A 24,460-nucleotide genomic window follows, 5' to 3' on the forward strand; every position below is an offset into this window, starting at 1 on the left:
GACTGGCAGAGTTGCGATGGACATCAGCAGGAAAGATAAATAGATGCGAAGTCATATGGTCATGGCATGACACCAAACATGAAGCAGGAGTTTGTTTCCTTCTTAACAAAAAAAAAAAAACTAGAAAGGCACTCTCAGGCTAAAAACCAGTCAATGAATAAATCATAGCATTAAGATTTCAAGCAAAACCATTTAATATACGAGGTGGTATCAAAACATTTCGAGACTAGGTTTGTAACATGCCAACAGATGGCATGTTACAAACTCTGTAACATGCCATCTCTCTGTGACTGCACTCACAGTCACAGAGAGCACCTACCTGCATAAGTTAGTGTGCCAAAAGACATTGTCCTGTGTGCATCGGGAGGTGTGCAACTGATTCTATTCTGACCACCTGCATTACCACATCTGCGATTTCCTTATGGACAGCAAGTTAGAACAAAGAGCAAACGTGAAATCCACGTTTGAAAAAACATGAAATTTGAGGATCGTTACTGGTGACGAAACTTGGGTGTATGGGTACAATCCTAAGACGAAGCAACAGTCTTCACAGTGAAAGAGCCCATCATCTCCATGACCGAAAAAGGCGAGGCAGGTCCGCAGCTCGAAAAAGTGCATGCTCATCATCTTTTTTGACATTTGCAGCATTGTGCATCTAGAATTCATCCTCAGGGGCCAGCCCGTCAATAGCGAGTTCTATTGCCAGGTTTTAAGGCGTCTGAGGAGGACATTCGGTGAAAGCGACCAGATCTGTGGCATGCGAAAAACTGGATACTCCATGACGACAATGCACCCTGTCACCAAGCTCTCCTCACATGCGAGTTTCTCACCAGAAACAACATGATCTCACTTCCGCACTCACCCTACTTGCCAGATTTGACTCCTGCAGACTTCACCCTCTTCCCGAAGATGAAGATCCAGCTCAAAGGTCACTGTTTTGACACCATTGCGAAGCATGCCAAGCAGAATGTGCTTGACATGCTTCAAAAAGAAGACTTCCAGGACACATTCCAGAAGTGGCAAGAATGCTGGGAGCGCTGTATTGATATGCAAGGGGACTAATTTGAAAGTGATAGTGTGTAAACGTAGATAAATAAAGTAATTTCTTGTAAACAGAGCTAGTCTCGAAACTTTTTAATACCACCTCATATCAATAGTCCAGATATATGCACCCACATCTGACAGCTCATATGAGGATATTGACCTAATTTACAAAAATAGAAACAATACCAAAGCAAGATGTACTAATTATTAAAGGAGATTGGAATGCCAAATTCAGATTTTATAATGATGGTTGGGAAAGAGTCATGGGAAAATATGATTTCGGAGAAAGAAATGAACGAGGTGAAAAAATGGAATTTTCTGTGGACCATGATATGATGATCTATAGCACAAGATTCCTGCAAAAGAAGTGTAGAAAATGGATGTGAACATGATGGTGAAAACCAAGAACATGATTGATATGATTAAAAGAAGATAGATAACATCAGTACAGCAGTGTCGAATTTTTCAAGGAACGGATATAGACTTGGATCATAGTTTAGTGATTGCAAACATCAAGTTGAAATTAAAGAAAATATAAGCCCATCATTAGAAATGAAGAGATACAGCAAGAATAAGTGAAGCAGAAATAGGAAGAAGGCACAGAACAGTGTTAGAGGAGAAACTTAAAAGTGTGGACAAAGAAAAAAATTCAAATCTAAGAGTGAAAGGAGTTATGAAGACAATAGAAGATTCAGTTGAAGAAACAGTACCAGAAGTAGAGAAGATCAAGAAGAAATGGATTAGACAAGAAACACTGAAGTTAGTACAGGAGAAAAGATTGTTGAAGATAAGAAGGGATACATCAGAACAAATAGAGGAGCAATATAGAAAAAAGTGTAATGAGGTGAAAATAGCAGTCAGCCAGATAAGATGAAATGGTTAGAAGCCCAGTGCAATAATATAGAACAGTACTATAGCGAGCATAAAACTAGGAAGGTGTACAAAATTATTAGAACCATTAATAGAAGGTGGCAACCAAAACAGACCACAGATAAAGACGAAAAAGGCGAAGTACTGATGAATAAAGATAAAATTGTACAGTGATGGACAAGTACTGTAGTGAGTTATATGAAAAAAAAGCTAGATTTGGATAGCGTTGGGAAACTGACTGAAGAATTGAAGCAGATATCAATACCAGGTAATGAGTATGATACGGAATCACTCAATTGGTATCGCAGACCATGTTGATCCAGGCGACATCCGAACCAGCATGTTGTAGCTGTTGATCGTATAGGCATCAGATAACAATTGTGTTTTTTCTTTACAGTCAGAGCATCAACACTCATCTGACTGACCCTCCTCCTTTATCCAGGCTTGGGACTGGCATGAGACCCCTAAGGATTCCATGGCAGCTTTTTGCTTTGCTTTGTTTCCTGGCAAATCAGAATTAACTTACAGCAGATTATTCAATGCCTTAAAGGGCTTACGTTCATCATTAGATCCCGAAACATTAATGGTTGACTTCGAGAAAGCAACTATGAAAGCTTTTTGTAACATATTTACATCAACAACTATAACAGGTTGTTTATTTCATATGGCACAAAATCTTTATCGCAAATTTGTTGCCATTGGTTTCAAGTTAGGCTATCAAACAGATGCTGAATTCAACGTGAAAATTAAATGCTTCACAGCACTTTGCATTTTTTCCAGTGAGCGATGTTACTGATGGATTTGTTGAATTGACGATTCGCATCAAAAAGTTAATTATTTACGCAGCATCTCTTTTATTTTAATTTATACAATTTTTAAATGATTTCATTATGTTATGTATCACTGACATTTACCTTAATAAAGATTTGCCTTTTTAATGATTTTATGATACCCTTTATCATCCATTGATTATTTACAAAAATTAATGCAAAATGTCTTGCGGCGAAAATGTTTGCGCCAAATTTTCTTACAGCAAAAATGCTTACGACGAATTTTCCTAGAACCATTGAGCAGCATCTGCACATGTTCCAACAAGCTTAGTACTAAGTGGGAGAATTATTGATGTTATATCAGATGAGCATTTCCCATGGAAATATTTGTAGAATATACATATTACAGAAACCAAACATCTGTGCAAAAGTGGGAGGAGTGAGTTTGTAATAGATGGGTGATTAATAAGTCTCATTGCTCTCTCCTCTTTATTGAGTAAAGTAATTGGAGGGAATTTTTAGGGATCCCACCCCATATGTGAAAGCAGTATTCAATAGCTGGGCAGATTTGTGATTTATATAACATTAGCAGCTGTTCAAGGGTGAAATAAAGTAATTTTTGACAATACCCAAATTTCCAGACAATTTGAGATTTCTCTTCAAGGAGAGAAATCTCAAATTGTCTGGAAATTTGGGTATTGTCAAAAAGAATACTGGGAAAAAATGTTTATTTTTTTGTGATAAATAGGACAGAACCTGGTTTTATTAGCATTGAAATTGATGACGTTATCTGAACCCCATTGGAGGATGGCTTGGAGATCAGAATTGAGGGCAGTGGTGGTTGATATTCTGTAGGTTGAAGTGAGTTGTGTAGAGTAAGGTTTAGCAAATGAAAGGAAGGAGTGCAATGTAGTGTCATCTGCAAAACTGTGTATTGGGTTGGAGGTCAACTGAAGTAGGTCATTGATATATAGCAGAAGAGGATTGGTGAGAGGACAAAACCTTGTGGAACCTTGGCATTAGTTGAATAGTGAGAGGATAGGAACCATTCACCATCACACACCGTGTGCATCCAGACAGAAAGCTGGCAATCCAACTACAGAAGTCCTAAGACAGACCAAATGATGGTAGTTTGTTTAGTAAGCTTTGTATCAGACCTGGTCAAAAGCTTTGGAGATATCATGTCTAACTACTTGAGATTCACCAAACCTTTCCATGGATGGATGACATATGTGAGCAGATCTTCTGTTCACTCGCTAGTGATGGAATCACACTGGCAGTCGTTTACTAGGTGGGTGCCTTCACAGTAGTGTAGGAGTTGTGAATTGACGATTTTTTCTGTTACTTTACACAGGACTGAGGTAAGTGAGACAGGGCAGTACTTGGACATCAGTGACTTGTCACCCTTCTTAGGCCAGTTTCCAGGTTATGGGATATATCCCAGTAGAGTAAGAGAGTCAATTCTGGTGCACAAAGTTTCAGGACAATTGGAGAAATGCCATCAGGGCCAGGAGACTTTTTTTGTGTCTAATTTGGGCAGTATTTTTCTGATTTAAGGGTGATCATTGTGGGTGATTTTAATTATTGCAATATAGACTGGAATGATGAAATAGCAACTGGAAGTAAAGAAAATGAGTTTCTTGAGTTTTTGAGGGATAACTACCTCAGACAGTATGTAACAGAGGGCACACGAGGATTAAGGGCCTTGGATTTGGTCATCTCATCAGAGGATGTAATTATAAATGAGGTGTCAAATCATCCACCAATTGGTGATAATAAATTTAGTTTAATCCTTTATCCAAGTGGGAGCAAATAAAGTTTACGCCTGAAAATATCTTCAGGACTGCGGTAAGGTAGTACAACACTGGGCAACTCGCAGCAAAGGTGAAGCATGCCAACATCACTCCTATCTCAGTATCTCCCATAATACAAAATACATCTCCTTATGGATATGTATAATGTTATGCATTAAGGGAAGGGACACTACCCAGACTAGTTTCGAACTTTATTGAGGTCTCTTCAGTGGGAGCCAGGCCCAGAGGTGGAGATACCAGGCAGAAGCAATGGCAGGTCATCTTTACCTATAGAAGTTGCCAAACACTGTGCCACCTTTTTATTAAATTACTCTGGATTTAGAGAAAAATAAAAAAAAAAAAAAGAAAAAAAAAGAAAAAATAATCTTTCATCGCCAATTGGTGAAAGTGACCATGAGGGGATTACCTGGGTGGTTGCCAGCAGTGCAAGGACCCCCCTGTAAGAAAAGGGTATATGTGGAACTACAAGGGGAGGGGTGATTATGAAAAGCTCAGGAGACAGCTTGCGGGTGTAGCGTAGAATGAGGAGTTAGCTGGAAAAGAGATCAACGCAGCTTGGGGGATTTTCAAAAACTATCTAGTAGATGCAATGTCTAAATGTATTCCAAGGGTGAGAAGGTTAAATAAGGTAGGTGTGAGATGGATGAATAAAGAGATTAAGCATGCGATACAGAGAAAAAGGGCATTGTGGAGGCAGCATAAGAGAAGTGGGAGTAACCCATTTCATGAGGTCTACAAAGACCAGGCAAAGAGGGTGGCTTGGTTGGTGAGAGTAGCTAAAGAGAGGTATGAACAGCAGTTAGCTAATGAAGCCAAAAAGAAGACTAGGGAGTTCTTTCGATATGTAGCCAGCAAAAGAAAGAATGATTATGGAAGGATGACATTGATTGGAGAAAATGGTATAAAGACAGCTGTTGCAGAATGTGTGGTGGAGATACTTAATGAGCAGTTCATAAAGATCTTTCAATCTTGTGAATGTGACTTCATGGAGAGATTGAGAGCAGTTGATGATGGGGAGGAGAGACTGACTGTAAGTGAGCAAGAGGTGTTTGGGGAGTTGAATAAACTAGATGTAAATAAGGCTCTGGGACTTGATAATATATCACCACGTGTTCTGAAGGCATGTGCCAGGGAGTAGACACTTGCCTTGACATATTTTTTTAATATGAGTCTTGCACTTGGTCAAGTTCCTAAGGAGTGGAAGGAGAGCAAGATTGTGTCACTTCATAAAGGAGATGATCGAACTCAAGCATCAAACTATAAGCCTATCTGTGTGTCAGGTGTTGTGGTTAAGTTGTTTGAGAAGCTTGTGAGAACTAGGATCCAGAGTTGGGTTGACAACAATGGTATTATCTTTGATGGACAGCATGGATTTGCTAAAGGGAGGTCATGTTTTAGTAATCTACTTACTTATTACAATGAAGTGACTGCGTCCTTGGACAGAGGAAAAGGATACACAGTAATATACTTGGATTTTGCAAAAGCTTTTGATAGAGTACCTCATGATAAATTGACAGTCAAACTAGAGCAGATGGGGTTGGATATTAGATTAGTGCATTGGATTGGAGACTGGCTATCTGATAGGTATCAACAAGTTGTGTATGGGGGGGGGGGTGCAATATCCAGGAAAAGGAAAATCACTAGTGGAGTGCCTCAGGGGTCTGTTTTAGGGCCATTACTGTTTAACTTGTATATTAATGATATTGGTGAAGATTTGGATGGAGATATTCAGTTGTTTGCAGATGATGCAAAGTTGGGACGAACCATAAAGGGTAGTGAAGATGTTGTGGCCTTGCAAGAAGACTTGAATAAATTGAGTGATTGGGCATGGAAATGGTGATGTGAGTTCAATGTTGCAAAATGTAAGGTTTTAAAATATGGAAAACAAAGATGGGATGCAGAATTTATGCTTGGTTGAGAATATATTGTTGGAGGTAGAGGAAATAAGAGATCTGGGGTGATAGTGGATAAGGATTTAAAATTTAGGGGACACATCGCCAAAATTGTGAACGCAACACAAAGGCTTCTGGGAATGATGCAGAGGACTCTGATGTGTAGAAGTAGGGAGATTCTTGTTCTGTTGTATAAGGCTTTGATTAGGCCACACATGGACTATTGTGCCCAGATTTGGTCACAGGGTTTTCAGAATGATGAAGAGATGTTGGAAAGGGTCCAAAAGAGACTGACTAAGGTAGTTTCTGACTTTTGGAATGTTGAGTATGAGAAAAGATTGAGAAGATGTAATTTGCAGAGTCTGGTGGAGAGGAGGAAGACTGGAGATATGATAAAGACCTACAAGTTAGTAGGGGTTGTTATAGGATCAGTGTTGGAGAGGTTTTACATCAAATGGTGGGTGATCAGGGGAGAACCAGAGGTCATCCCTAGAAGCTGTATAAAGAGGGTGTGAGCAGGGTAGTGAGAAGCAGGTTTTTTGCATGCAGAGTTGTGAATGATTTGGAATGCCTTGCCTGAGAGTGTGGTGTCTTCAGAGAATTTGGATGTGTTTAAGCTGTGGTACGATGAGCAGAGTGTATGACAAAAGGACCTCCTAGATGAGTCTTTGACTCCATGGTGTCTTGGGTAGTAATAATAATAATAAGAAAGTTAAATATGAGAAGATTTACTAGGGTGATCTGAAAAATTCTCGTCCTTGGCCATAGATGGCAATACTATCTGCAAGATTTTTTTTTCTAAGTTGATACATCTGTCATAAGCATCTATGTGAAATCGCAAGTCATTTTCTTGCAATTTCAAAATCTTGCAAGACTTTTCCTTGACACGTGTCTACAGTTCAGTGATTAAGCTTGGTGATCTGTTATGGATCTTTATTGGCCAAATCCATATTGGTGGTCATTAATTAGTTGGATTAATTTGCACTTCTCAAGGTGTCAGAGAAGCTGATTGTTGGTAATTGCTGTAGACCACACTGAGGTGAGAGCAGTAGTTTGTTAAGTCGAAGGTCTGCACTTATCACCTTTTTTTGGAATTGGCCACATATAGGCTTTTTTCCATGCTGTAGTGTGTATATCAGTTGAGTATAACTCAGTCCTGTTATTTCAGGAGCACATCTCTTGAGCAGAATTGAAATTCAAACAGGACAAGATGCCAATTTTGGTATCCATGTTTTTCACACTTCTCTTTCACCTTTCACACCTCACTGAAGATATGATTGTAGACCATTCCACACCTCACCACTCACAAATTAAAGAAGTTAGACTTTGCATGCTTCTGTTTATATCATATCTTCTCTTGTAGCAAGATGATGGCTCATCTGCCATTGGGTCACTTGTCTCTCCATCTCCTTGGAACTCAGGTGGTCATATCTGTGCATGGTAGCCCAACTGCTACTTATCAAAGCCTTATAAATTAGGAGAGTAACTTCATTTTTCTTACAAGTTTTCTTTTCAGGATTACAATATGTATTTCTCTTTAAGGATAGAAAAAAAATCAAAATATACTGTATAGAATATTATGGAAAATCTATGTGTTTACACCACTTATCATCCTGTTTCTGATGATCCAACCTCTAGTAATTTAAATAGATTAACCAGACTCATTGATGGCAGTGCCAGGGATGGAGAAAAGAAAAAATATTTTAACGAATGTAAAATCTACTATGATAACTCTTGAAGATGATATGGCCTTTCAAAAATCTACAAAGTGGGTGCTCTTTTATGACTTGTTATTGATTGACTTGAACAGGTTTACCTTTCTTATATTCATGTGGGACTGATGAATTTAAATTGTTGATTCTTTGTTATTGTTCTTGTGCCCTGTTTAATTTTTGAATTTACACTAAAGATACCTTTGATACATGGGTGCAAAATTTATTTAATTAAACTTCTAATATGAGTGTTCCATTGTATTAATTTTTATTATCCAATTATATCAGGAAAATTTTGCACATACAAAGATATAATAATTGCTAATCTACATGAGCTGCCATCGGTAAGCCAGCTCATGAAAAATTCTGTTTTTATTTTTTCCAGTCCCCATTAACATTTATGTAATTCTTTTAAAGTCACTATAAGACAGTTTAATTGATGTAATTGTATATTAGATTTTTTTGGCAGATTCTGATTTTTTTTTTTTTTTTTTTTTTTTTTCCCTTGAAGCTTGTGCTTGGAACCGGATTTAGGATATATCAGAAAGTAGCAGATTATTTTAATATTGCTACTAAAGAATGCTGGGAAGTATTGAGAGGGGATACCCTTCCTCCAGTTGAAAGCTGTGAAGGTTGGTTATTTTGAAAGTAATATTCATTTATAATGATGATTATTTATTAAAGAAGGATAAAATAATCATATTTTCCAATCAGGCAGGTAATGACAGTTGATATTTTGAGAAAATACTCTTGCTCCATCTTTACTTCGACGTGAAGGCCCTGTTTCAAAGTCCTTGGTTGTTTTCCTGAAACTGAATAGCAACAACAGTTCATATTGTGAGTTATGCATCAGACATGCTTACTGTCAGAAGGTTGAAAGAGACATTGAGATCAGTGAAACTCAAAAAGTGCACCAATAAGAGATGAAAATATGGTCTTTAGGGATTATATCTTTAAACTGTTGGAGTATTGAGGTAATATTTACTTCCAACATGTTGGAAAATATTATTTATGCTTGATTTCCTTTTGTGCATCCTGCTATATTTTTCATTTAGATGGCAAGTGCTTCCTCAGCCCTCTTATTCAGTCCTGACGATGTGAGGACTGAGGAAGCATTCTTACCAAACAGATCAAAATTGGATCTGTTTGGTAAGTTGTAAGGCCACTCCAGGAAATGTGTGATTACCACTGACAAGGTTTCTGCTGAAGCGATCCAACTTATCAAACACATTGGCAAAGTTCTTTGATGAACTTCTTCAGCCTCTTTCTATTCACCGTTGGATATAGACCTGTTTCTCGATAAGAGAAGACATCTCCAAATGTTGGGCAGAAGGGAAATCATATTGAAGGTTTGTAAATGTATTTGGGAAATCAATGATTATTTTAAAAATGAACATTTTGCAGAACTTATGAAATGACCTTATGTATAAACTTATCTATGAGGAGTTCACCACATGCATTCTTAGATGAGATGGTCATTGTTTCCTTCCAGTTTTCTTACTTGCTCTCTAAGGTTTGTTTCATGTTTTCAAAATCTCTTCCTTTTTTACCAACAGTATTTTTATATCTGTTTATATCTTAGAGTTGTGCAACTTTGATTCTTTTCAAAACTTCTGTATGCATTTTTATTAAAATCTGATATCCTACTCAGGGGTCATTTCTTGTTTCAAATCCCAAGCACATGCTTGGATCAAAAAGATATGCTATCAATAGTAACATAATCAATTAGACTTTTCTTGTTTTGTGTAGATCTGTTCCATAGAAATTTATACACATTTGTGTTTTGGAATAAATGTATATATATCTGAGTAGAAATATAGCAGGTACTTGCTATTATTATTAGTACCTTTTCTTCAAAATTTGTTCCTCAGAGAATAGCTCTTATATTGTTTTATATATATATATATATATATATATATGTTAAAGATACCAAGCAATTTTAAACCTGGTTTTACTCCATTTCCCAAGAAGCAAACAGACTAAAAGTCAAGTTTGCGCCTGCAATTGATGCAAGTCTAACTGATCCCACAGGTAGTGCAGGATCAGGGCAACTCGTGGCAAAGGTGGAACAAGCTCCGATCACTAATCTTAATATTTACCCTTAATGCCAAAACACATCTCCAAGAAGGGGATGTATGATGTTTTGTATTAAAGGCAAGGGGCCACTACCCAGACCGGTTTCGATATATATATATAAATATATTAAAAACGAAATAACAGAATAACATAATGCATCTGTTATACTGCCCACATACTTCTTCAGCCTCATTCTATCCACTGCTGGATATAGACCTGCTTCACCTCCCAGATGAGTCTTTGACTCCATGAGGTCTTGGGGTGGTAATAATAATTGTCTAATCCATCATCTGTCAAACCTCTATGGATGTTGCTTGGTGTCAAAAGAAATTAGCACAAGGTTGTGGTCTGAATTACCTAAAGGAGATATAACCTTCATAGTATATTTGGAGGGGTCACTAGTGAGGAAGAGGTTCAGAGTGGTTGGGATTATCAGACACTCTGATTGGCATGTGAACAATTTGTATGAGGTGACTTGTGATGGCAAATGTCTCAGCATCTCTACATGCTTGGGCTGTGCAGTTGGAGAATGAAAGTCAGTTGGTATTGTGTGCATTGAAATTGCTAAAGATAACCTCACTGTTACAAAAGTTGGAATGAAGGATATAGACTTTCAAATAGAGGAAATCAGACTTCCGAGTGGTTGATGACATTGGGAGAGCGATGTAGACAGCATATGAATTTGACAGAGTGGGGCAAAGAAATTTTCAGCCAAAGCAGATCATTATTAGGAGATTCTAAGTTGTGAATGCTCTCCAGCATGGTATGCCAGACTGAGCATATGCACAAACACTGCCCTTGATCTGAAAGGAGTTCTGAAAAACTAGGCGAGCCTGGAATTTGGGTTTCTGTTAGAAAAAAAACTATTAATTTATTATGATCATCTGTTTATTTGGATCTTATGAAAAGATGGTGATTTCAACAAATCACAGACTGCTTAATTTGTTTTCTAAGATATCTTTGTTGGTCCACTCAGTTTTTTTTTTTTTTTAGTTTTTTTTAAGTTCAGTATGCAGAACTTTAAGGTCTATTGGGGGGGGGGGGTCACCTTGTTTAGCTTGGCTATTAATTGAGAAATGAATTTCCTTTCCTTTTCTTTATGTTCAAACATCTGCTTGATTGTTGCTGTAAATAACATGAATTATTTTGATAAAAATGAATGTATACTTCTTGTTGAAATTGGAAAAGTGAAATAGGAAAGTATAGATTAAAATTTAATATAAACATATTTCTTTATATATGAAACAACTGTGAATAGAAAGAGATGTGGATTTAAGTAAAATTGTTGACAACAAATTTAAGTTCAGGAATTTACTAGGGGTGAAATAAATGAGATGTGGATTTAAGTAAATTTGTTGACAACAAATTTAAGTTCAAGAATTTACTAGTGGTGAAATAAAATCTAATAAAACTTATAAGGTTGTTGGTTCAATTAAAAAAAAAACTTTAGATGATCCTCTAACTGAAAATATCAGTAATGCGGTACAACCTGTTATTTTCAATGAAGGACCCACTCGATAACAAAGTTAAAATTTATCAGTTGAGGAGGGGAAAAGGAAGAAGGAAAGATAAGAATTTAGATAGATTTTAAAATCCATAACCAAATTCTAAGCTTCATATTATTATTATATGACACCTCTAAGGAGTTAATGAGCCCATCACAAAAGGAGCTCCACTCTAAACAACCCACCATCTATACCATTTAGTACTTTATTTACACACAGTGCCATTATCCAACATCTTTACACTGTATCACTATTCATTATCTGCACACAATTCCACTATCACCCACTAATAATATTTCTTATATGCAAGCTGCATGCTTGCATATAAAACATGAATATATATGCAGGATGAAAACCCTTCTATCTCTGTCAGAACTGCTACTTATCAATTGAAAAAGTTTCCTCTCATCATGGTGAGAATCAAACTTAGGTCTTTTCCCATTTAAAAAGCATTATGTTCCATTCTTTCAATTATGCTTTAGAAGCAAATGTAAATAAGATTAAAATTGAAAATAAATGAAAACTAAAGAGAGTAATAATAATCCAGAAAATAAAAAATATTATATTATAGTCAGTCTCACTTTAACAAACACCACTATAACAAAACCAAAATCCTAGGTATAATAGTGAGTTAAAAGAAATTCACGATAGCAAACTATCTACCATAACAAACTATTTATATTGTCCCTATACGTTTGTTATAGTGTGAGTTGATTGTATATAAAGTAATAATTAATAATAATTCATAATAAATGAAGAAATCATTGTGTGGCAGCTTATAGTTCCAGTTTGTTACAATTTGGTAATGCTAGACCATCAGAAGAAAGATCAATTCTAGCTCTATAGGAACTTTATCTAGTTCCTTTTTTTGATCAAATTCTTGAGTTTTATCTTTGGGTTTTTAACTTCATAACTCAGAAAAATCACCTTACACTATTTCAGACAATAATGTCAGTTAAAGTTTGGAACACAAGATGAATGCAGCAGGAACAAGTTGATACATCAGTTATCTGCTGTATTTTTGTCCCAAAGTCTTCAAAATTGGCAGCAGTCATGAACTCAGCTCTGATGACAGCTGAGGCGAAGATAGTCTATTATCCAAATTCAAACATTAGATAAAAAGAATTCTACCTATTTTGAGGGAATAAAAGGTATTAGATGATGTATTTATTTATTATAACAAAAAATAAATAAATAATAAACAACAGTATGGTAATAAAAAATCCAAAACTCTTGGGGTTCAAAATTTGTTTCTTTCCCTTCCAGTTCAGCGATCTCTTGAACTTTGAGAAACTTCTGTAACTTTTCATAATATATAACACACGTACATGATGAAAAATTAAAAAAAAATGTGTAACAAATTTAAACATGAACATAAGTGCATAAGAAATTATACATATAGAAATGTGAAGCTTATATTTGGATGTTGACTGTTTAGTTGCACTAAAAATGCACTGTATTTCGGCCATGAGATCAAATAGCAAACAAAATAGCTACACCAAACCCACTAGTTTAAGTGTAGTTGTGTTGAGTGCTTGCTTTTCAAAATTTCCATATATATATATATATAATTTGCAAGAGTATATCATCCAGGTGGTGGCTTTGCGGAAATGGAGGAACCAACAGCTTATACTGGAATTGTGATGAATGAGGTAGAGGTAACTAGTCTATTACAGAACCTCAATGTCAATACATCTGTGGGATTGGATGGTATACCAGCTCGTGTCGTACGTGAAGCAGCCAAAGAATTGTCAGTGCCCTTGACCATTATGTTTAATTTGAGCCTCAGGACTGGGTCAGTCCCAAGGGGGTGGAAAGAGGGGAAAATAGTTCCACTGCACAAAGGTGGTTCCAAGGCTGCTGTTGAAAATTACCGGCCAATCAGCATAACAGGAATCATTATCAAGGTCTTAGAGAAAATAGTCAAGAGGAAAATACAAGATTGGATAGAAGAAAATGGGATACTGTATCGGGGACAGCATGGTTTTGTGAAGGGTAGGTCATGCCTCAGTAACTTGCTCACGTATTATAACACAGTGACGGCTGAACTGGATAAGGGTAATGGGTTTACAGTGATTCTGCTGGACCTTGCTAAGGCCTTTGACAGGATACCACATGGAATTCTAATCAGTAAATTGCAGCATATGGGAATGGACATAGGGTTGGTGAGATGGATAGGAGGGTGGTTGACGGAGAGATATCAGAGAGTGGTTTACTCAGGAGTAGAGTCCACAAGACGGCCTGTGACGGTGTACCACAAGGATCTGTTCTTGGACCACTGCTGTTTAATTTGTTCATAAATGATATAGGAAAGGATCTGAGAGGAACAGTTCATTTGTTTGCAGATGATGCGAAGTTGGGTAGGGCAATAGTGAATGCAGATGACGTCAAAATTTTGCAGGATGATTTGGATAGATTGGAGGTCTGGGCTAGGGAGAATGGATGTCAATTTAATGTGGCAAAATGTAAGGTTATGCATTTTGGGGTGAAAAGATGGGAGGCAGTTTACTGCATTGGTGGAACCGTGCTCCAGGAAATTGATGAGGCACGAGATTTAGGAGTGTTGGTGGATAAGGAATTGAAATTTAGGGGACACATTGCAAAAGTGGCCAAATCAGCTCATCAAATCACTTGGTTGCTGAAGAATACGTTGACAAGCAGAGACAAGCAGGTTATTGTTCCTCTGTATCGAGCCTTGATAAGACCTCATCTCGACTACTGTGCTCAGATTTGGTCACCTAGGTTTCTTCTTGATGGGGAGGAGGTGGAGAGGATCCAGAGGCGAGTGACCAAGATGATAGCAGGTCTGTGGAATGAACCGTATGAGAACAGGTTGAGGATTTGTGGGTTGCAAAAATTGGTTGATAGGCGGAGGAGGGGAGATATGATTGAGACATTCAAATTACTGAAGGGTTTCTATAAAATTAATTCAGAAGATATTTTTGAGAACAGGGCTGGTTGTGGGAGGACTAGGGGACATCCATGGAAACTGGGCAAAAGTGTGGTTAGTAAAGGTGTTAGAGCTGGGTTCTTTACTTTTAGAGTAGTGAATGAGTGGAATGCGCTCCCTGAGTCTGTGGTGGATGCTGTGACAGTGAATGAGTTTAAGGCGAGGTATGATAGATACTGTATGAATGTCGAATAGTTGTGATGAAAATGATTTGGGGCCTCCCTCGATGAGTCTAATGACTCCCTGGAGTTGCCCGTAATAATAATAATAATAATAATATATTGGCTATTGGAGAAGAGAGAAGTATAGAACCCATTGTAATCCCATCTAGCTGTTTGTATATGTTTCCTTTCCATGAAAAATAGCCAGAATGAATGAAGCTGAATAATTCATGTATGTCAAAGGAGAAATGTTTCTTAACCTTTGAAAGAGACCCTTCATGTTATTAAGCCATATTTCACCTCCAAGTGGATTGAGTTTCCTGGATGGGGATTTACAAGCAGTTTAAATGCAGCCAGCTTGCATTTTTATGCTGCATCCTCTGAAGGATGGGTGGGTGTTATGTTGGTATGTGTGCACACTCAGCTTGCCTGTTTTGCAAGATTAAAAAAAAAGTTTCTTGGAGGGAAAACTGTCACTTCCATATAAGCCCAACTAACTTACCATTATCAAAAAGCACTTATAAAGTGCTTTTTAATTGATGGTAAGTTAGTTGGGCTTTCTGGATATCCTGGATTGGATTTAAACCCAGGTCATTCTGAGCCATAGTAACTCTTATCCATTTCCTATATTCAGGATACATCTGAAAAGATAGCCAAATGCTGAATAAATATGTGATCTTCACACAACTTTTAAACCATGTGAATAAACCAGAAATTCTTATCTGTTCTCCTAAGAATATTCTTTTTTTTTTTTTTTTTTTTTTTTCTCTCACATCCAAGGGTATATAAAGTGTCATGTCTGCAATTTAGTCTGCTATGGAAGAACAGGAAGATCTCTTAATGTCTGCCTTGAAGAACATAAGAAATATATGATACTATCACTTTGGCAAGTCAGGACTGGCAAACCATGCATTGGACATCCCCTTCATGCAAAATTAAAATATTATAAGAACCATTTAAGTCTTAGAGATTATTTTGGGCTTAGAATCAGCTGAAGCACTTCCCAGACTTCAACAAATATGACTGCATTAATTTTCCAAAAAGTTGAAGGACATTCATTTTAAAAATTTTAAAACCACTTTTAACCTAACAGTTATAAAACTACTTTAAATCCAGTCTTAAGGATGCCATACAATTGAATTGTTTCTTAACAGACTTGGTTCTTAGTGCCTTCTGTGTTATGATAAGTGTTGTTTGCATTGAGGAAGCTGGCTTGAAATTATGCATTTTTATTTATTAATTATTATCTTGTTGTTGTGTTTTCAGGCCTTGGAGAACCTGCATATTTTTATACCTCTGCAGTGTTTTTGTGGAATAGCTTGGTTACATGTTTATTATTTCTTTATGCTAAATTTTTAAGGTAAGTTTTATTAATTTAGCAGAGCTGAATACTTAAAAACTTATTATTAAATTATTAATAAATAATTATTAAATTATTATAATTATTATTATTATATATTATTATTATCGTGCTAACCACTTGGCCAGCCAGGTTGGCTGAGTGGTTAGCATGATAATAATAATATCTCTCATAAATTCTGAAAGTGGTATCTTTCAGAAAGCTAACCTTCAATCCATTTAACAAACTGTTATCTAATCCCATCTTCTGCAGCTTATACCTACAATCTTTCATGTGGTAATCTATCAAAGTCCAAGAAAATCACTGCATATGAATCTCCATTATCCAACACATTTTTCACCTTATCATAATATGTAAGCACAGGTATTATTTTGCCTTCTTTACACTCCTTAGCAACTTCTCCACTGCAAGACTTTCATTAAACTAGGTCAAAAGTGTGACTAACTCTTTTGCACATTCTTTAAAAATAAAAAATGTGCAAAAAAAGCCTTATTAATATCTAACCCAAATAAAACTTGATAGGGGTGCTTAAGGGTCAAAGCTCTATAACTGAGAGGAGACCTCCACATAGCCTTTAAAGGAATGCGGAGAACCGACCAGGGCTTCTGACCTAATGTCCAATCCTCACCTTCTCGTGGTGCACCGTGTTGGGTATTTACTTGGATACTGAATGAACGAGGATGGGCTGGCAATTTGGGATTTAGCCGACCAAATTGTATTCTTATTGGTTAAACCAAAATAAAAAATGATGGTACGACATGACAAAATTTCATGCCGGCTGGGGGTTCGCCCAGTTAAACAAGACCCCTGTTGTTTTTGCCAGGGAACCAGGGCAAACAGCGAAAAGTCAGCTACTGGAACAAATCTGAAAAAAATCTGAAAACAAACCCAACTCAGCATCACCAGAGTTAAAGATCGGTACTATCAACATAAGAAGCCTGAATGGGAAAGAAATGGAGCTAGCACGGAGGAATTAGATAAGTACCAGATCGACATAATAGGGGTGACTGAAACAAAAAAGACAAAAACTGGTGAGATCTTTCTGAGCAATAAATACAAAATGTTATATTCAGGCAATGACAATCAAGGAAAAGAAGGAGTAGCCATAGTATTCAACACAAAATACGAGGCTAATCTTCTTGAATGGCAGTCAGTCTCAAGTAGAGTAATGTGGGCAAATATGAGAATGGGGAACTGGACAATGAGACTTATTTGTGCCTATGGTCCCACAGAAGGTTCTACTAAGGTAGAAGTGGAGGAATTTTTTGACGCTTTAGAAAAAGCAACTGACACAATGAAAAAGGAAAAGTTGGTCCTTGTTGGGGATCTAAATAGCAGAGTAGGAAATGATTGTAAGACATACAAAAATATTTTGGGAAAATTTGGAGAAAAGAGCAAAGCTAATAATAATGGCAAACACTTGTTGGATTTCTGCTCAGGACATGGACTGGTTATTACTAACAACATATTCCAACATAAAAATGTGTCAAATTCACATGGAGAGAAGAGGCAAGGAATAAGAAAAGTCCCATTGACTATGTTATTGTTGATAGTGATGTTTTCTCCCTGGTGCAGGACACCAGAGTGTACAGAGGATTTGAAATTGGAAGTGATCACTATTTAGTCTTGAGCAGGATGAAATTGAATTTCATATTGAAAAGAATAACATGTAAGAAAGTTTTAAAGCGAATAAAAGATGGGCAGCTCTCAGATGTGAACTGTAGACTAAAATACACAAAGATTATTGAAGAAAAAATGAAAGAGTTTGAGAACAGGAATCAAACCTTGGAGATTCAGTGGCAAACTCTGAAGAAAACATTGATTGATTCTACCAGAGAGGCATGTGGTGAGGTTGTCTACAAGGATAAAAAAAACAGAACTCCCTGGTGGACACAGGAAGTTAAAGAGGCAGTGAAGGAAAAGAAGAAAGCATATCAAAAGTTCCTGTCAAATAAGTCAGCTTGTGCTCTTAGAGAATACAGAGACAAATGCAAGAATGCTAAACACTGTGTAAAACTAGCTAAACAAAAGTCATGGGAGGACTTTGGCAAGAATATAGAAAATAAATATCAAGAAGGTGGTAAAATATTCTGGAGGTTGTTAAAGAAGCTTAGGAATGCAGGAAAGAGTGCTGTAAAAGGAGTTAGAGATGATAAAGGTGACATGAAAACGGGAGAAAAAGATATCCTTGAAGTATGGAGTAATTACTTTGAAAAACTGCTAAATGAAACAAGCAGTGATGACAACACAGTGGTAAAAAACACTGACCAGGCATGCAGTCAGGAATACATATCCATACTTGAAGTAGAAAAAGCCATCAAAGGCTTGAAACGTGGAAAGGAAACAGGAGTAGATGATATTCGGCCAGAAATACTGAAGTATGGTGGTATAAAAGTCTTACAGTGGCTGCACTGCATAGTTCAGAAAGCCTGGACAGAGGGACGAATTCCCGATGATTGGAGTAGAGCTCTCATAGTACCCATATATAAAAAGGGAAATAAAACTGAATGTGAGAATTACAGAGGTATTTCCCTAATGAGTTTTCCTGGCAAGATCTGTGCAACTATACTTGAGAAACGGTTGAGAAGAATTGTGGAATAAAAGCTTGGTGAAGAACAAGCTGGATTCAGGCCAAATAGAGGTTGTCAGGATCAGATCTTCACTTTACGACAAATAGTCGAGAAAGCATGGGAATATAACAGAGATCTGTATTTAAGTTTTGTCGATTTGGAAAATGCATATGACAAGGTGCCAAGAGAGAAGCTATTCAATACGCTACAGTTATATGGTGTCAATGGGACATTATATCAAGCAATACTTAGTCTTTATTTGAGTTGTAAGTCAGCAGTTAGAATTGAAGGAAGTACAGGAAGACGGTTTAATGTTAAATATGGTGTGAGACAAGAATGTACATTATCCCCTCTGTTATTCATTATTATCTATATGGATCATATTATGAAGGAAAGTGGTATTAAACATGATATCAAAATTGGAGATGTTAATGTCAGCTCTTTGCTTTATGCAGATGATGTTATACTTCTAAATAAATCTGCTATAAGTCTGCAAGATTCCCTGACTAAATTGAATAACTGTTGTAATAGATATGGTATGAAGGTCAGCAATAAAAAGACAAAGACAATGAAAATAGGCAGAATCATTGAAAATGTCAACTGTGTTGTGAATGGAGAACCTGTGGAACAAGTGAAACATTTCAGCTACTTAGGCACGATTTTTACTGAAGATGGTAAATTAAATATAGAAATAGACAACAGAATCAGCGAAGCTGGTATGGTAGGAAGTCAATTGAATAAATTCATATATAATAAGAGAGAAATTAGTCGGAACACTAAATTAGCTGTATACAAGACAGTGTTCAAACCAATTTTAACTTATGGATCTGAGAGCTGGGTCAGAAGTAAAACACTTGACCAAAGACTAGAGACTGCAGATAGGAGAGTCCTGAGAAAGATTATAGGCGTGAACAGATGTCATCAATCGCAATATCGTATTAAAAACGAGGATATTAGGAAAGAACTTGACATTGTCAACATCCAGGAATTCGTTAGCAGAGCTAATCTCAGGTGGTATGGTCACTTAAACAGAATGGGTGAAGAAGGATTAGCAAAACAAGTGTTCTCTGCCAGGTTGGCAGCAAAAGGACCCAGAGGAAGACCAAGATATAGGTGGATTGATACGGTACACAGTGCCTTAGACGATAGAAATATAATATCTGATAATGTTGGAGTCTTGACAAGTAACAGACTGATTTGGAGGAAAATTATAGATAGGAAGTTAGTAATGATTTAATTTTTTTCATGTAGTACTATCATATCCTGTACACCCCCTGAGGGTGCATGGCAGGAATTTGATGATGATGAACAAAACTTGGTATACGTCTGATTCTTTCACCTTTAATTCTCCTAATCCTTGCTTCCCTTCTATGTGTTACAGCATCATTCACACTGCTATGATTATGCTGATGAAGTGTTTATTTAATAATTCCACTATATCATTGCTATGGCTACTGTGCTGCTATAAACTATCCATCAGTGTAAGTACCATAATTAATTTTACTCTTGCCTGCAACATTACGGAAAATTTCTTTGGATTAGTTTGACCTGACCTGACTGACCATTCTCTCATATTGTGCTTTTTTAACCATGCCTGTCACTTTTCTGGCCTGCAGTTCAAAATGTATCTGTTCACTACAAGCTGTTTTGTATCCATTACTTCTTTTGCCATGCTGCTTGCTAGAATTTACTGTTCATCAATCTCCCTCCTACTCTGTTTATTTGCTTAACTCATGATATTCAGTTATGTATTCTTGTTTCATACATAAAGAAAGGCTTAGGTGTTGTTCATTATTTATAATAATACTTAATGGTATAAACAACACCAAAAGGAAAAATATATTTATTAAAACACTAATATTTCGCTGGTTTTCTAACCAGCATCATCAGAGCACAATGATAACTGTAATAGGCACACAGCACTAAACTAGATAATTTTGGGCAACAATTTAAATTGTAATTGACACTTAATGTCCTTATGTGGTGCCCTCTTCATGTCATGTGTGGTAAATGAATGCATCCATACTTGTTGAGGTCAGGAGCATGTTTTATAGCTGATGCTGATTCTAAGAATAGTCTCTCAGACCTATAATGACTTGTCTTCTTCTCTTCCATCTAAGACGGGTTGAGTCTTCTCTTGAGCAGGATCTTCCAGTCTTCTCTATTCCTTGCTGTTCGAAAAAGTTCCTTATATGTTCTGCATCCCGAGATGTTCTTTACTAATTTCAGCCAGGTAATTCTTGGTTTTCCGGGTCTTCTTTTTTCAGTTGGAAAACTATTGATTAGGATGTTAGGAAGTCTGTCTGCATCCATGTGTACAGTGTGTCCAAACTATCTCAGTTGTTGTTTTCTAATTTTTTCTATTATTGTCTTTTTATACAATAGTTCTTGTCTGACTGTGATGTTTGTTTTCTTTTCTATCCAACTTGTTCTATTTGTTTTTCTTAAGCATTTCATTTCAAATGCCAGCAGTTTTTTCTCCTCTCTTTTTTTAACTGTCAACGCTTCTGCTCCATAGATGACTATTGGTATAATTATTGCTTCATATAATTTGATTTTGGCTTGCTTAGATATCTTGTTTGTTTTCCAGATTTTCTGTAATTTTGCTATGGTGGTCCATCCTATCGCTATTCTGTGTTTGATTGTTTTGAGTTCATCTGTTGTTTCTGTTAGTTTTGATCCAAGGTATACGAAGTTGTCTACTTGTTCTATTTGTTCTCCCTTTAGGGTGGCTGAGATGGTAGTTCTGTTCCTCCCTATTTTCATCACTTTTGTCTTTTGTATATTTATTGTCATGTTATATGTATTACAGGTTTCGTTTAGCATGTTGATCAACTTTTGTAGTTCATTTGGGGTTCTTGCAAGAAGGATGAGATCATCTGCATATTTGATATTATTTATGTTTAAACCATTGACATTGATTCCAGGCTCATTGTCTATTGCCTTCTTTATAACTTCTAGATATATGTTGAATAGGCATGGGGATAATGGGCATCCTTGCATTACTCCTTTTTGGATCTTTATTGGTTCTGTTGTGAGTGTGTCCTTTTTAATTATTGCATTTGTCTTAGAATAATATTTTATCAGAAACTGTATTATATATTTGTCTATTGCTTTTTCTAGAATTTTAAAGGATTTCTCTGTTGATGTTATCGAAAGCTTGTTTAAAGTCCACAAAACAACAATATAGTTCTTTATGGTCTTCCCATCTGAGCTCTGCTATTTGGTGCAATGTGAAAATTTGGTCTATTGTTGAATAGTTTCCTTGGAAACCAGCTTGTTCTATGCCTATCATTTCTTACAGATGTTTTTTAATCTATTTTGTATAATTCTTATGAATATTTTTTAGGTGTGAGGGAGTAAATTGATTGGTCTGTAATTTCTGCAGTCTCTTTTGTCTCCTTTCTTGTATATTGGGATGATTATTCCAGTTCTCCAGTCATCTGGGATCTCTCCTGTTTGTAGTATTTTATTGAATAGGGTTGTTAAATATTCTATTGATATGCTGCCTCCATATGACCACAGTTCAGTAGGGATAGTATCAATGCCTGGTGCTTTATTGTTTTTCATCTGTTTTATTGCGTATCTAACTTCTTGTAAAATTTTTGGGTGATCATTATTTTCTTCTATTGTTGGCATCATAGTTTTGTTTCCTTGGTGAAAGATAGTCTTAAAATGGTTTGACCAGATTTTTCTTATATCTTCAGTATTCCCAGTTTCAGTCATCTTGTTGTTTATCATTGTTACTGATTTTGCTGATAATTTTTTTTGTAATTTCTCTTATAGTGTCATGGAAGACTTTTAGGTTGGTTTGTTTATGATTCTTTGCATTTCTTAGCTTTTTCTTCTAACCATTTTTCTTTGGCTTTTTTGCATAGGTTATCAACTTTATTTTTTAGTGCTCTGTATTTTTCTCTATTCTCTTTATTGTTTTGTTGGTTTACAAGTATCATAATGACTTATATGTAATATAAATGTTTTTTTTTTTTTTTTCATCTGATCCTATGTGAAGGATATGAGTATCCAGAGCATAGTCTGCCAATCCTGAACTTCACACACAGATAGTCTCAGATGTAATTTTTGTGTTTTTCAAGGCAGATGTTAAGAGATCTGCCAGTCATTATAAGTCTGAGAGACTATTCTTAGAATCAGCATTAGCTATGAAACACTCTACCAACATCAGCAAGTATGGTTTCATTTATTTACCAAAGAACTAGGACACTATTATTTTAAGATCTAATAGCTTATGTCCCTCTTGGTGTTGTTTTTATCATTAAGCATTATTACGAATTGCTTGTGTCAGATATTGCCTTATGATTTCCCATGTGCTGTCATCATCTGTTCTGCACAGCTCAACCCAGTGTATTGATGCTAATTGACTACAGATCTTCTCATAATCACCTACCTTATAGTTCCACGTATATACCTTCTTGAACAACCTTTTCCTGTTTGACTACCTTCCAAACCATTACCTCATGATTGCTCTCACCAACAGGTGGCAGCATTGATACCTCATTAACAACCACATCCTGTGAGGATATCACCAAATCTGACATTCCAAAATCTTGTGTTGCTTCCATCTCATACTGCTTAAGATAGTTATTCTGCAGAAATTCAACAAATTCACTTTCCTTGTTACTATACACTATCTCTTTCCAATCCACATTCCTATAATTGACATCTTTCATTAGGATCACCTTCCTTTCACTTGCCCAACTAACTTGTCTAAACATTTCACAGTCTGTGCTCCTAACATTCTCTGTCCCATAACAGCATCCTGTTTGATATACTATTCTTTTGATCTCAACTTCAAACCAAATATCTTCAAAATAATTTTAACATATACTATTTTCCACTTCCACTCTTGAAAGGACACAATTCCTCTGCTATCGTTAACAGTATCCCCCCCCCCCACACACACACGCAACCCAATTCACCTCCCTATCTTTGCAGAAAATTCTATATCCTACCATTTCTAATCCTGACAGTATATCATCCTCAGTCAACCAAGTTTCACTTATGCCAATTATCTTTGGGCATGCTGACTTGATCAATGCTACAAACTGAGTCCCTTTATTTCTGATACTTCTTACATTAGTATACAGACATAACAATTCCCACTGTTTGAGGCCATCTCACCAACACAATCTTCATGCTCTCTCTGTCTCTGCTATGGTACACCTATCTTTGATCTAACCATCCCATTTCCTGATTTTCACACTTACCTTTATCATCCCTACCTTTTTTGCACTGCATCACTCTGTCCTACCATAATCACTTCCTCACCTTGGTATCTATCATCTTCCTGTCCTCCCAACACCAAACCCATTCAAATGCAAGCCATCAGCTTTAAACCATTCTAACATCCCTTCAAATTCACTCCATATATTTACAAATTGAACACTTTGCCTGACACACTTCATTATCTTGTCATTCAGTATCATTCCTCTCCTTATATCTCTATTCCTCATTCCTCTACTATCATATCATATCTGGGCAACATACTAACCACTTTCCCAGTGACATCCTCATATACATCAGGTAATTTCTTCTTTAAATGTTCAATTTTCTCCTCCATACATTTAACCTCACTCTTCATTTTCATAAAATCTTGCATAAGCTTTTCCACATCACTTTTATCATTCCTCTCCTGATAGTCTCTACTATCATATCTAGGCAACATACTAACCACTTTCCCAGTGACACTATTATCCTTCAAATGCAAACCATCAGCTA

At 36.4% G+C, this 24,460-nt stretch overlaps 1 protein-coding gene across 1 annotated transcript in view; it reads left to right on the forward strand.

The window, feature by feature from the left end:
• Window positions 1–24,460, forward strand: part of LOC150099915 (protein C-mannosyl-transferase DPY19L1-like) — a 331,158-nt gene that overhangs the window by 110,734 nt on the left and 195,964 nt on the right. Inside the window, exons 5-6 of the mRNA XM_090403079.1 lie at window positions 8,614–8,734; window positions 16,061–16,154. Coding sequence (XP_090259205.1) covers window positions 8,614–8,734; window positions 16,061–16,154 — 215 coding nt within the window. The remainder of the gene's footprint in view (window positions 1–8,613; window positions 8,735–16,060; window positions 16,155–24,460) is intronic.

Source organism: Typopeltis vanoorti, chromosome 13 (assembly GCF_054136105.1).
Source record: "Typopeltis vanoorti isolate ZY-2024b chromosome 13, IOZ_Tvanoo_1.0, whole genome shotgun sequence".
Classification (NCBI taxonomy): Eukaryota; Metazoa; Arthropoda; class Arachnida; order Uropygi; family Thelyphonidae; genus Typopeltis; species Typopeltis vanoorti.